General features: G+C 41.2%; 1 protein-coding gene across 1 annotated transcript in view; it reads right to left on the reverse strand.

The window, feature by feature from the left end:
• The window catches only part of LOC145390009 (uncharacterized), a 297,119-nt gene that overhangs the window by 93,631 nt on the left and 188,308 nt on the right, over window positions 1-15,180 (reverse strand). Inside the window, exon 13 of the mRNA XM_080265104.1 lies at window positions 8,626-8,706. Coding sequence (XP_080121230.1) covers window positions 8,626-8,706 — 81 coding nt within the window. The remainder of the gene's footprint in view (window positions 1-8,625; window positions 8,707-15,180) is intronic.

Genomic DNA, 15,180 nt, shown 5'->3' on the forward strand with positions numbered 1-15,180 from the left:
CTCTCCATGTGACTCCACAGGCTCCTCTTAAATAACTCATTTCCACTGCTCTCACTCTTGAATTGTGTCCTTCCAACAACGTCCAAGCTTCACTTCCATATGTTAAGAGATGGTATCACAATACTGTCATGTAGTAACTTTTTCACTGCCATGTTCACTTCCCTGTTTCTTATCACTGCTTTCAAGGAACCAGCAACCTTTCTTCCTTGTTGTACCCTTTCAAGCACTTCACACTCCAAACCTCCATCCTTACTCATCACACTACCCAAGTACTTAAACGTACTCACATTTGCCATTACCTCACCATCCAACCTCACTGTACATTCACTGACTTCACCTCTCTCAAAGACCATCACTTTACTCGTCCCTGCATTCACCTTTAGATTCTGTTTCTTACCCACTCTCCCAAACTCATCCACCAAGCCATGCAGCTCCCCTTTGTCTTCACTCAACAACACAGTATCATCTGCAAACAACAGTACAGGGAGATTCCAAACACAACCCTCTCTCACCAGGGCCACTCCAACATCCACTGCCCTACCTTGTACCTCTTTTATTACCCCATCTATGTACAGATTGAACAACCATGGAGACATGACACATCGTTGTTTCAACCCAACCTTCAAAGAGAAAAATTCACTCAGTTCACCATCCACATGCACTGCAGCCTTAGCACCATCATACATACTCTTCACAGCATTCAACAACTTCCCATCTACTCCATATATTCTTAATACTTTTCACAATCCTTGCCTATCCACCCTGTCATAATTATGCATTCTCCAAAACCATGAAAGCCACATACAACTTCTTTCCCTTCTCTAGAAACTTTTCCACTAAAGATCTGAGAATGAATATCTGATCTACACAACCTCTTCCCTTGCTAAAGCCTCCCTGTTCTTCTCCAACTAATTCCTCTGTTCTTTCCCTACCTCTGTCAATAAGTATCCTTCCATACACTTTTCCTATTACACTAAGAAGACAAATGCCCCTATGATTACCACACACTTCTTTTTCCCCTTTTCCTTTGTACAAGGGAATAATTATACCTGACTTCCAATCCTCTGGGACTCTACCTTCCTCCCAGGCCAATCTGCACATCTTCCACATCCATTCTGCTACTATCTCTCCCCCATGCTTCAGCATTTCACCACACACTTCATCAATTCCTGGGGATTTCCCCAATTTGACTTTCTTCATTGCTTCCACAACTTCTATCCTACTGATTTCTTCCTGTCTTCTCACCTCCCTCCTCCTCCCATCCACTTATACTCGCATTACTTCCATCCTGTATGTTCAACAATTCCTTAAAGTGTTCTCTCCATCTACTCACTACTTCTCCGTTCTCCACTAGTAATCTACCATTTTTATCTTTCACTCCCCTCCTAACTTCACTGCCACCCTGTCTTACTCTCTTCACCTCTTTCCAGAACATTTTCTTGCAGTCCCTCCACTTTACACTCATATTCCTTCCAAATTCCTCATTCACTCTCTTCTTACTCTCTCTTACTAATCTTTTCACCTCTCTCTTCCTTTCTACATATAACTCTCTCTTCTGCCTCTCAACTTCTTCCACGCCCCTATTTCTCATCCATTCATTGTATGCTTTCTTCTTTTGTGCCACAGCCTGACTCACCACGTCATTCCACCACGCTGTTCCTTGCATCCCCCTTCGTCTTCTCTTCACCCCACACACCACATCACATGCTGCACATATTTCTTCTGTGAATATCCTGCACACACCTTCCACATCCCCCATCTGCTCCAGTTCATATTTACCCAATCGTTTCGCTACTACTCTCTTATATTTTGCCATTTTCTCATCCTCTTGTAACCTTTCCACTCTCCTTGCAACTACTCCTTCTTCCCGTCCTTCCCTTCAGATTTCTCCATCTTGCTTGGATCATGATACTGGCCATCACCAAGTAGTGGTCGGAAAGTCCACTCCCCCAACCTCTATAAGCTCTTGCATCCATTACACATCTTCGCATCCTTTCATCTACACACACATAATCAATCACTGCCTTCCTTTCATTCAGTTCACCATCCACTCTTCTCATCACTCGCCATGTATACCTGTGGATCACTTTGTGCCTGAAGAAAGTATTGGCTATCACCAATCCCCTTCCGGCACAAGTGTTCACTAACGCACAGCCATCCTTCAGTCCCTACTTCAAAATCCATATCCAATGCACCCTGGCTATCATTCTGAACTACAAATGCTGTCTCTGTATAGTTTCAATGACCACAGATGCTCTTTGTTATTAGCATTACTACTGAACCTAATGTTATGTGAAGGAAGTATGGGTGACATCTCAAGCAAATTCAGCACTATATTGCCTGTCACTGTGGGGAACTGACTGTCTGAATAATGTCTGTCACCTTGGAAAGCCATTCATCAGCTATTCTCATCTTTAAACCTCTCACATTTGCTCAACATTCCTGTCAGTCCTTTTTTTTTTTTTTTTTTTTTTTTTTAAATAATAATACAAGGTTAAATAAGTAATACAGTGATCCCTCAATTATCTGGACGTTCATTATCCGGACGCTGGGCCTTGGCTCTATTAAACCATGATCCAAATTCACTTGCTATTATTCGGGCATAGAAGTGCCCAAGAACTTCAGCCGGCCAGCTGGCATGTCCAAACATTCAGTGTAGTGACCGCTGGGCTCGAGCCGTGAGCAGGAAGTCTTCTGTAACCCACAACCAGAGCTAAAATGTCTGACCCTGTACTGAATGGTCAAAATCATGTGCTTGTCCTATCACTCCCAACAATCCTCCAGCACCCGAGTAATACGACTGAAACTTGTAAGCGGTGTCAAAACGTCCGTCACATTCCCCACCGAATATCTAATATCGCGTGACCATGGAGGCTAATGGCTGTATTCTTAAACATTTCCTTCACTTGTAGAGGCATGGGAAGGAAATCTTTAGCTGAACTGGTATTCTTTAAAAATTCCTTCCCTTCCTGAGTTGCTCGAAGGGAAAGTTTTTTCCGCTGGGCAGCAGAAATTATTGGAACTTCAAGGAATTCCTTGACCTGTCTCATCTAATACTCCTTCATAAGTTTTGTGCCTTCTGTTGTGGTTCATTGTCTTGTATACAGTACATTTAAAATGTTGATGGAAGTTACTGTATAATTTTATTGATGCAGTTTACAACACTAAACTAATGTTTAAGCGCTATCTGTAACTCTTTAAAAGTGTTACCCATGTCAGCTGAGATAATTAGCCAGACATAAACAGAGCACATGATGTACTACCTCCAATATTCATCCAGTCTTTTATGATCTGACACTGACATTAGGGCCAAGGTCACACGAGGATTCCTTTCAAGAAACATTTTGGTTGTTAATTTGCCCAAAAAAAGGAAAATCTGCCGTCAAGGTGACGCGAGTGGTTCAGCTCATGTCTTCCTGCTGGAGAAAAAACAAGTGAGCACCGCCACACAAGTACACGAGATGGACGTTACCAAGTGATTGTTACACTTACTAATAACCACATTAAGCATAATAATATTCCTCGAATATAATTTATCAAAATACTGTCTTGTGGAGAGAATACTGCTGCAGTGTTGGCCAGAATGGCATTTATGGCTGAATACAAACCAACAGTATGGATGTGGTGGCGACCTCCCACATCTCAAATGTGTTGTGCTTCCATTATCCAGCACGAGATATGCGTGTTTTTATGTATTAGTTTATAAATTTGACGCCCCACCATACCAAATATTAGCAGGATGGGTCATTTTAGTTTAACAGGGCTACCAACCTGAACATTTTTCCTTCCCTTCCAAGGAAATCTTTAAGTATACCGAAAGGAAAGAAAAATCCTTCAAAGGGAAGGAAAAGTTTAGGGAAAGAATTATTTTTAAGAATATGGCCGTAAGTCTTTCCTAATCACCACCTCCACCAAACACAGACCACAAGCCATGAGTACGTGTTCGGTGACAGCAGTCGTCCACCTCTCTATTGAAGGTTGAAAGTCCCCTGGTCTTGATGCGTTGTGTTTCCGCATGGCCACTCGGCGTCTAACAGACCGCAAGCCACGAGTAAATGTACACCAAAGGCGCCCGTCAGCCTGTTGACAGAAGGGAGAGAATCCTGCCCACAGCCTCACCTCTCCCCCTCCCTCCCTTCCCTCCTCCATACCCTCCTGGCTCCCCCATCACTCCTTCAGTCTTTACCCTCTTCCGTGGTGATAGCATTGATTCGTGAGTTTTCAATTTTTTTTGCAATTTACACAACTACTGTACTATTGGTCATTTGGAAATTCCACGGTCACCACGAGAAAGCTCATGAAATTCTGTATCTAGACATATGCTTCACTCCTGGAAGATGCTGGCAAAATTTTGAATTAGGATGGTGAGAAGTTATATGAAGGTAAGTTTTACTCTTGAACACTATTTCTGCTCAAATTTTGTACTCTTACTTGTCAGTTTTGTGTGTTTTTATTAGCTTATCTTATAGTACAAACACCAGCGATATTGATGGTATATGATTTATTCCAATATAACTAATTTACGGTGGCATATTTGGGCGTGGAATTTTTTTTGAGCTCCGAGAGTAATCACTAGTCACAGACAACAGATTTCCAAATCGTCATTTTTTTTTTTTTTTTTTTTATGCATTGTTTTCATAATGTTTAGCATTACCCCTTCACGCACCATAAGTTCTCTATAAGTTTGTGGGACATGATTAAAGAAAATGCCTTGAGGACAGGCTGGACTCGTGCACAAAGGAAAACATTCTCCGGATTTTATTTGCCCCAGATATTGGTTGCATTGGTATAAACTGTTTACCATCATCTTCCCTGATGTATATACTATATGAAAAGCTAATAAAAACACACAAAACTGATGATTAAAAGTACTGTGAAAGTACCGAAATGCAGTGAGAATTCTGTTGTTCAACAGCAAAAATAACTGCCCAACACCCTACTGCAATATTTTGCCCAAACAATGCAAGAGCTAAGCATTTGTCTAGATGCAGAATTTCACAAGCTTTCATGTGAGGTTATTGGAATTCTGATACAATCATTAGTTTTCAAGTAAATCACTAGATAACGTGCACGCGCCCCCACCTCATCCACATCAAAAGCCGAGAGAAAACCAACTACAGGGTAATTGAGTGTTGGCCTTGAAATAGACACCCTCACCTATGATGCATCACAGAGTGACGCACTTCATGCTAAAACTTAATTTTTGGTGCATATTTTTGTCCAAAATTGCCTAATCAGCATCCCTTCAGATCACCACTGATAGTGCATCAACATGCGTCATCAGTTACTCTTCAGCCTAAAACTGTTCCAACACATTTTAAGCCATCATGTGCAAAAGGGTTAATATGGATAATCATGTGTGTTTTGATGTCTAAATATGGCAGACTGACCTGAAAACTGCCAAAATGAGGAGGGGTACTGTACATACAGTCATGTATAGATCTGGTGTTTTTTTCCCATGGTTTTCTTGGTGTTTTGCATTACTTTAGATATTCCTATGTGTTTTGCTGTCTAAATATGGTCAATTGACCTGAAAACAGTGCCAAAATTAGGAGGAGTACTGTACATACGGCCATGTATAAGTCGGGTGTTTTTTGGTTTTCAGTGTTTTTCATGGTTTTCTTGGTGTTTAGCATTACTCTGGATATTCCTATGTGTATTTTGATGTCTAAATATGGCAGATTGATCTGAAAACAGTGCCAAAATTAGGAGAGGTACTGTACATACAGTAGTGTATTGGTAAGGTGTTTTGGGGTTTTCAGTGTTGTTTTTTTCATGGTTTTCTTGGTGTTTAGCATTACTCTGGATATTCCTGTGTGTGTTTTGATGTCTAAATGTGGCAGACTGGCCTGAAAACAGTGCCAAAATTAAGAGGGGTACTGTACATACACTGGTGTGTCCTACCTACACACCACTGTATACTGTAGGTAGGGTGTTTGTAGGTTTTCGGTGGTTTTCTTTATGGTTTTCTTGGTTTTCAGCATTACTTTGGATATTCCTATATGTGTTTTTATGTCTAAATATGCCTGAATGACCATCAAACACTGCCTAATTAAGCACAGGTACTGTACAAATAAGCTAGGTATAGGTTGGAAGTGGGTATAGGTAGGGTCCGGCTGTGGTAGGGGAATAGTGTTTATTATCCAGATATTGCCACTATCTGCACATGTCTTTGGCGCCATTATGTCTGGATAAATGAGGGATTACTGTACTTGTCAAGCACTGTGTTAAGCAAACCAAAATAATGTTAGAAAATACCTTACTGTAAAGAACTGGAACTGCCAACAAGTTTGCTGACAGGTGCTTTGTACTAAAATACACTATTCCTTCTAATTCTCTCTGGTGAGTAATCCTGTTCTTAACCACTCAAGGCCACAGCATGGGCATCAGCATGCCAATAGTGCAATAAGTGGATTTTCCTACTTCACATGCATTATTATTCGATAAGCTTACTTGAGAAATAATTTTGCACAGTAACCTCATGTCCAACACACGTTTGTCCAGCACGATTCGCGTCCAGCACGGAGCAAAAAATTAGTACGATTTAATTACTGTAAAACGGGTGAGTTAGCATAACACGGACAGAGCTCCGAGACGTGGGCAAAATCCGCTGAGTTCGCCTCTAGCACGATCACCCGATCCAACACGGTCATACTGGACGTTCCCGTGATGCCGACAGCCAATCAAAACTTCCGATCAAGTTCCTCCCCCGCCAGCTATCATGATGTGATCGTGATGTTGCCCAATTAAAAACGCTTCTGCTCTCACGTGATGTTTTGTTTATATTTCTCCCGCCACAGCACCACTCAGTAGCATAATTCGCACTGGACGGTGCTTTTTTTTGGCTGTATTTTCTGCCCTTGCTACCACATTTTACCCTGCTCACGATGGCTAGGAAGCCTTCTGAGAACCCCAAGAAGCGGAGGCACCTCTCTCAGGTCACCAAGCTAGAAATCATCGAGAGGAAAAAGAAAGGGGAGAAGAATGTAGACATCGCCAAGGCCTAAGACGTGAATGAAGCCAGCGTGAGGACCATAATAAAAAACCAAGACAAGATCCTGGCAGCAGCGAAGGCTTCTGTGGATGTGGACGAGGACAGTGATTCTGCATGTGATTTCAAAGGATTTATGAGGGAGGTTGAGGAGGAGCAGCAGCCATTACTGGCTAGTGATGCCTGCAGCCATCCTCCAGGGACCCAGTAGGACTCCCTGCAGCCTCGGATACCACCTTCTATTCCCAGCAAGCCCACCAACACTATCCTAAAAGGTTAGTTATCATTCATAGTACGGCACCATTTATTATACTCACAGTAGTACCAATATCTGTATAGGTAAATGGCAGGTATTTAGGGTGACTTTTCTAGGGTTGCTGACATAATTCAGTTTTCCCCATAAGCTCTTTTGTTTATCCAACATGTTTTTGGTCCAACATGGGACCCATGCATGACAATATTACTGTGTTGGACGCGAAGGTACTGTATTAAGTGTATTTTTCCGGAATTTCCCTACATGGTGAGTAGTGTCACTAGATCCCTTGATCAGGGTTTAGGGATCAGTGTTACAAACATGTGTGGTGCACCATGCATAATCACTATGTACGGCTATGCAAGATGCAATTATCTTTTCTGAGACCTAACATTAACATGACGGCAACAAAAAACAATCCAAAAGAACTAATGATGCACCTTCCTTAGCACTTAGTATTCTTAAACCATGAAACCTTACTTTACCTCTAATGATGTGCAGCTGAAATAACCGAGAGCACTGAATTTTGTTTTCTTTTGTGGCTGTGTAAGTACAGGAACACAGCTAAGGAGGAACACTGGTTTCCACCCACTTACGCAGGCTTACCATAGTTCCAATTTTACTTACTTTACTATGCTTGGCATATACAATGTGCATACACGATCTTCATAAATTATCAACACACAGAATGCTGCAGCACTGTATTAAGTACATAATACACGAACCTGCTACTAAAAAACAATGCTATGGAAAATATCCAGGAAAAACAAAAGCTCCCAAAGTCTGAAAAGTGATTTTCAGGAAAGAGGAAAAACTACGAAGGAAGAAAAGATTGAAACAATAACCATTTCCCTGTCAGGATGCTCCCAAGAGGAAACAATATACTGTACTAATGATGAGGACAACGACAATGACGATGACAATGATAATGAAGATGACGATTATTACGTCTTTTTTTTTTTAATTTATTTATTTTTTATTAAGGTATTGAAGTCTTCATTCTGTAATAGAATAGTTGTATTCAAAACCCAAGAAAAATTTGCTATAGAGGGATTCCTAGAGAGCTACATCCTCCTCATTCAACATCCTATCTGGTAACAGGATTTCATATTACAGTATTCCAATAATAAATCTTATTTCACACATATGTACATATACACACATATGCATGCACATATGTACTGTTCATGAATCTTTAAATGTTTTCCAAACAAGGAATATGTTTTAGTCAACACAAAGAACTACAGTGAGGCTTTCCACAGTAAAAAATTTGAAACATTCTCATGCAGCCTGAATAATTTCAACACTACACTGCACTTTCCCTCCAAAGCATGAGATTCACTCAACCAGACATATATTCCCCAATCCAATAACTGCTTACCTTCTGACCCTGAGGTCTTTACTGTGCCTACCCTGCGCACTGATCCAGCCCAGGTGAGATTACCTTGGCTGCGAGGTGTTGCTTGTGAGAGAAACAAGTGGAATAAAGCATATTAAGGTCATTTTGATTAAGCTACCAAATGATTTTACTGAACTTAGGAAAGATCTCTATGTAAAGGCTGTTCACATAGGCTACATAATCCCCTCCAATTCAAAAAATCTAACCTATGCTGAATATTACTGTCTGAAGACAGCAACAGTAAGTATAAAATACGTAATACATCAACCAACTGAAAGAGTTAAGCGTGTAATAACATTGTTAATTGTCATGTTGACTCATACTTCAATGTCATCTAGTGCAAATCATATATGCTACCCCTTCATGATTACCTGTCAAACAGTGCAAGTGTAAAGTGAACACAGTGGCCCAGCAATATGGATAATTGTAAAGTGAGATGCTGTCTGTGGAAGAAATTTTCATAATGAAGGGCATTATGGTATACCAAATCTGTGAAGTAGTTGCTGCTTGGCATGATAACTCAATAATCCGAAAACTTTTAGTTTAGCATAACCAGCACACAAATTCTGTCTTTCTGGAATAATTCAACACTATAGTTTATTCAAATCTACTTGGCAGACATATTAATCCCACCTCCTTTAGGGAGGATGCTGAAATAACAGCCAATCAGAGTGGTATTCCTGAGGGGAACAGGAATGCTGGTGATAGGGAGAGCAGGATTTCCTGTTTCACTAGTACCCAACCCTTTTTGCTGACCTTTTCAGTGTGACACTAACATGGAGAGTAAACCAGCATACTCTCCCAAACACTTCCTTTAACTATTTCATACACTACACCATATGCGCTTTACATATCGCACAACGTACCCCAATACGTCACTGGGGTTGACGCCACAAAGGGAATGCGGCCAGAAAACCTTGCCTCCGCTACCTAGTGGCGAACCTTTTGAGGGGAGGCGTGACGAGGGATCTGCCAGCATAGGTTGTGGGGCCAGGGTGAGATGGGACTCAGACCTGTGCAAGAAGGTACAGGGCACTGTGGTTCCCAGGCTGCCACTTCCACCCAATTGAGAGGGGCCCGAACCTGGGAGCAGTGATCCAGAAGGCTGCCCTATTAATAGGTGTATTATGGCGGGGCAGTTACAGTGCCAAGGCGTGCTTGGAGGGTGTCCCTATAGCTCTCTTGGCAGAGTGCCCCATGGCCACTTACACAGCCACTGGTCAAGGCTAGTGGGCTAGTGGTCCCAGATCCATTGCCTGGACCTGGGACTGTGCAGTGGGTGGGGCCTGTGGCATGTCTCTCCCCTTTTTTATTTTACTGATTATGGCCAAGTTAAAGAATGAAATTCAAAGCAAGCCTGACAACCCAAGTGGATCAGAGTGGCGTCATGGAATGTGGGGAGTTTGAGGGGGAGGGCGAGGGAAGTGGTTGAGGGATTAAGTAGGAGGTGGGTGGATGTAGAATGTCTGCAGAAAGTCCAGTATAGGGGATCAGCCAGAATGACTGCTGGGAGGGATTGTTATTACAAGCTGTTTTGGCAGGATTGGACAGATGGATAAAGTGGTGTGGGTGTGTTGGTTGGAGGAGAAATGGGAGGAATATGTCATAAATGTTATGAGAGTCGGTGATAGGATAATAGTAGAGAAAAATCTGTTCAGTAGGATTATGTTCATTTTCATATCAGCATATGCTCCACAGGCAAGTTAGAATGCAGCAGAGGGATAGATTTTGGTTTGACTGAATATATGTGTAGTAAGTGGTGTGGGGGATGAAGAGATTGTACGTTTAGGAGGGGAAATAAATGGATATGTAAGTGAAGCAGCTCAAGGATATGAAGGAATACATGGAGGATGCACATATGGTACAAGAAATAAGGAAGGGGGAAAAGATACTCAAGTTTTGGAGAAGCAATGAACATGATCGTGCCCAACACACATTTTAGGAAAAGAGAGAGTTCATTGATTCCATATGAGTCTCGGGGAAACAACAGTCAGATAGACTATTTCCTGACTGACAGGAGATTTGTGAGGGATGTTAAAGTTGTACGGAGTGAGAACTGTGTGCAGCAACGCAAGTTATTGGTATGTGACATGGTGCTTAAGGAACAGGTGATGAAAATGAGGGCCTATGCACCTAGGAGGATTTTTTTTTTTTTTTTTTTTATAGCCCGATGCCCTAATCCCACAAAGGGTGGCCGCAGACAAAACGCCTCCAAGTCGCTGTCACCCACCATTTGACTACCCTCCCCCAAACTCACCCACCCCTCCCTCATATACCTCTCTACTCCATCTCTCCACCTCATCCTCGATCTACCCCTCCCCCAAACTCACCCACCCCTCCCTCATATACCTCTCTACTCCATCTCTCCACCTCATCCTTGATCTACCCCTCCCTCTCCCTCCCTCCACCTCACCTACATACACCCTCTTAGTCAGTCTTTCATGGAAGCTATAAAAAACAAACAGTAGGGGATGCCTTCTACTGAGAGATGAGAAGAGCAGTGGCTGAACAGGTAGGTGTTGGCAAAGGTGTTAATGAACAGTACAGAGCCATCAAGAGTAAACTCTTGAGAGTTGCTGATTTAGTGTGTAGATGGACAAGGCCCCCCCCCCCCAAGACATAAAATACAGTAACATGATGATGGGATGGGGATGAAGAAGCTAGATTAAGGAGAAAAGGCTTTTCCAGTAGTGGAAGAAGGATGGTAACAAAGATGAATACTTGGCTGCAAAGCATAGGGCTAGAAAAGAGGTTTACAGGGAGAAGTTTGAGTCACAGAGACATTTACTTGATAGCCTAAATCGTGTGGAAGGAAAGAATATGATATTTATGGTGGTAAATACGATGAAGAGGGAGAAGAGGGATTTCAAAGGTAAGCAGTGTGTGAAGAATGATGATGGATGGGTAGTGGTGAACAGTGGGAGTATTCAAGATGCAAGGAGAGAGCATTACAGCCAGTGGTTGAATGAGGAGTTTGACTAGGACAGGGATGGTTTGGAACCAGCAGACCCAGGGTCTAGCCCTTGGCCTTTGACTGACGCTGCTATTGTGAGCAAGGCAACAGGCAGGATGCAGGTGGGAAAGGCCACAGGTGTATCTGAGTTGACTGCTATGTTGAAAGCCTCAGAAGATTTAAGAGTGGGGTTAGTTGCTGACTTGATAAATATGATTATATATGAGTGTGTTGTTCTAGATGATTGGCTGAAGAGTGTAACTACAAATGTGTACAAGGCAAAGGATGATGCCCTGGAAAGAGGAAATTATGGAGGTATAAAGCTTTTAGACCAAATAATGAAGGTAACGGAGAGAGTTCTAGATGGTATGATAAGAGAAAAAGTTAATATTCTTGAGATGCAGTTTGGGTTTGTGCCAGGCAAAGGGACCACTGATGCCATTTTCATTGTTTGACAGCTTCAGGAAAAATGTATAGGAAAGAAAAGGGAATTGTACTTTGTTCTGTTGATCTGGAGAAGGCCTTTGACAGAGTCCCTAGAGAGGAAGTGAAATTGGCAATAAGAAAGCTTGGGATCAAGGAGTGGCTGGCTAGGGTGGTTATGGCTATGTACCGTAAACCCTTCATAAGTCAAACTACATGGAGCTCTAGGATAGTTCAACTTAACGGATTTTCCGACAGGTAACTCGCACGGAACACGTGGGTTTCGTTCCTACCATGCCGTGTTAGGTGCGAAATCGCGTATATTTAAACTACTCCTTATTTTGCTCCCTAGACCCCCCAAATGTGTTGTTTTGCTGTTATCTGTCACTGGTAATCACTAGAAAGCACTTTAAGTGGTTAGAAGGTTTATTTAATGTTATAACTCACAAATACAGTACTCCAGAGCAAAACTTCAACACACAAATACTGTACGTAAACACAAAGAAACATTCCGACGCCAATCATAGGTAATCATATAAATCAGGTTAACTGGTACCAGTGCTTTAACTTACAAGTACATACCAGAACAGTATATATTTAACTTAGAAATGCAGTACTGTGATATCGAATGATTTCAGTACATAATCTGTTAGGAATGGCTGGAAAAAAAAAAAATTTTATGAATACATTTTCACCTTTTTGATATATGTTTATGGTAGTTTCGAGTTATTTTTTACGTTATCGTTGTGCCCATGCTTGGAAAAGGGAGCGAAAGAGTTGAATTTTCAGTCCTAAATGAGAAAACTGCACGTACTCCAAGGCTAGACTCTGCCACGGGAGAATAAAGTGGAGGGTCAGTCCGATTAGCAATAAGGAAGTTGTGTCACAACTTCCAGCTCCCACACCACGAGAATGGCTAAAAATAGAATCGTAATGCAGTTTCAGAACTAACAATAAGTCTAATTATTACGAATACAGATACAAAGCAGAAATAAATACGTTTACAGACGGGGCAAACGTATTTCTTCCGTCATAACATGTTCATCTTTCTCTATCATTTTACGTTCATCTTTATCATTTTACTTTGTTATTTTCGCAATATATATATTGCTGTCTCGTAAACAGGGTGGTTGTTTGTGTTTTGCAAGGGAGGAAAAAGGTTGTATTTTCTGTCTGGGTCGAGATAATGGGTGTAGCTATGTGTGGTTAGGCATGGCCACGAGCGAAAAAATCGTACATCCACTCATCACGATAGCAGGTGGTGAACTGACAGATGATACATGAGAGGGTGAAGTCAAGGTCAGTCTCATGTCCCAGATTTTCGTTCACTTCCCGAAAGTTTTCACAGTTTTCTACAAGTTGCAATGCATCAAATGATCCAAACCATTACAGCAAACCTGAGCAAATAGGTAAAGATACCAAGACAAAAATGTATTTTTCTCTTATTATAAGTCTTTAATGAACAAACAAAAATGGCAAATATTCCAATGCCAATCATGGGTAATCACATAAATCAGGTTAACTGGTTACAAGGCTTTATTTAATGCTTTAATTGCTTACAAGTACATACCAGAACAGTAAATATTTAACTTACAAATACAGTACTGTAGAAAAGCAGTACAGTAAGAGTTTAACGAACAAACAAAAAAGGCAATATTCCGACGCCGATCATGGGTAATCATATAATTCGGGTTAACTGGTTACAAGGCTTTATTTAATGATTTAACTTTATTTAAGTGCTTACAAGTACAGTACATACGAGAACAGTAAATATTTAACTTACAAATACTGTATAGTACTGTGGAAAAAACGAACAAATAAAAAAGGCAATATTCTGACGCATATCAGGTAAACTGGTTATAAGACTTTATTTCTTGCTTTAACGTTATTTAATAGTACTTTAAGTTGCACATAAACTTACCAGAACAGTACAGTACTCTAAATATTTAACTTACAAATACTGTGCTACTGTACTTGGGAATGTCTCACTCGCTGAATAATTTCCCGCCTAGATCATCACGTAATCAAAACAAACCGCGCGCTGCGGTGACGTTCGAGGATTTGATCTTTCAAAGGCCTCTCCTGCGTTAATTTGTAGTTTTCATAATGGTTCTTTAATCTTACGTTGTCTTATATGTATCCCAGCCCTTACCGTGTATAATTGCGAGCGTGTTCCGTGAGATCGTGTTCCGTGCGAGTTACCTGTACCTGGAAATAATCGCAAAAAAAAACTACATTACCTTCCACAACAGCTGCATATTATGTGGTTACTTGTTTTAATTTTTTAACACTAACTGAAGAAGCAGTTATGAAGCAATAAAAATAAACAACAAAAACAACTTTTTGCACGTCATTGGCTACGCTAGGATAGGAGGTTGAACAGCCTACGCTAGGTTAGGCTAGCCTAGACAGATAGAGCTGGGGAAGTACTGTACAGTATGTGAATCTTTGAACAAAACCAACAGTGTAGCCTATTAGCATGTATAGGTATAAAGCAATAAAAACAAACAATAGAAACCAACTTAGTGCATTTCATTTCTTAAATTCGTGGATGTCTGTCTGTGCAAAGAGCTTTCGCAGGTTAGGCAGCTTGTGTTGGAGATGAAGGTGGCGGGTGCACCAATCACTTAATTACATAAAGTTCTGCACTTAATCACTTCACTTTATAATCAATTTATGTATCACTTGGAATATAATCAACTAAAATGTGCAACTTGGAATATAATAAACTAAAATGCAAGTGTGAAAAAGTCCAAATACGCGACAGTGCAAGAGCATCACGACTTCACCTGATGACGGTCAGACGCAGACTGAGTGTCTGCTTTGGCCAGCTACCAGCCCCAAGCATTGAGGCAACGTTGCCAGGCTTATTTTCCCACAAAATTCCCAGAAAGATGAAAAATCCACAGAAGTTCCTACATGGGGGTGAAATTCCCCCCAAAAGTTCCTACTAATATAATGGCTGCAATGTCCTCCCACAAAAGTTTCCATTTAAGGACAATTCTCCCGCAAATTTGAGGGAAATTCCCACAAAGTAGCAATGCGTCGAGGCATCTAGGTCTGAGTTCGACTTACCGGAAATTAAGCTTACTGCAGGATCAACTTATCAACATTTTACTGTATGTGGGTGCTCGCACCCAGGTAAGGGTGAATGAAATTAA

The sequence above is a fragment of the Coenobita brevimanus genome, chromosome 14, assembly GCF_032717465.1.
Source record: "Coenobita brevimanus isolate Jiangsu-jjx chromosome 14, ASM3271746v2, whole genome shotgun sequence".
Lineage (NCBI taxonomy): Eukaryota > Metazoa > Arthropoda > Malacostraca > Decapoda > Coenobitidae > Coenobita > Coenobita brevimanus.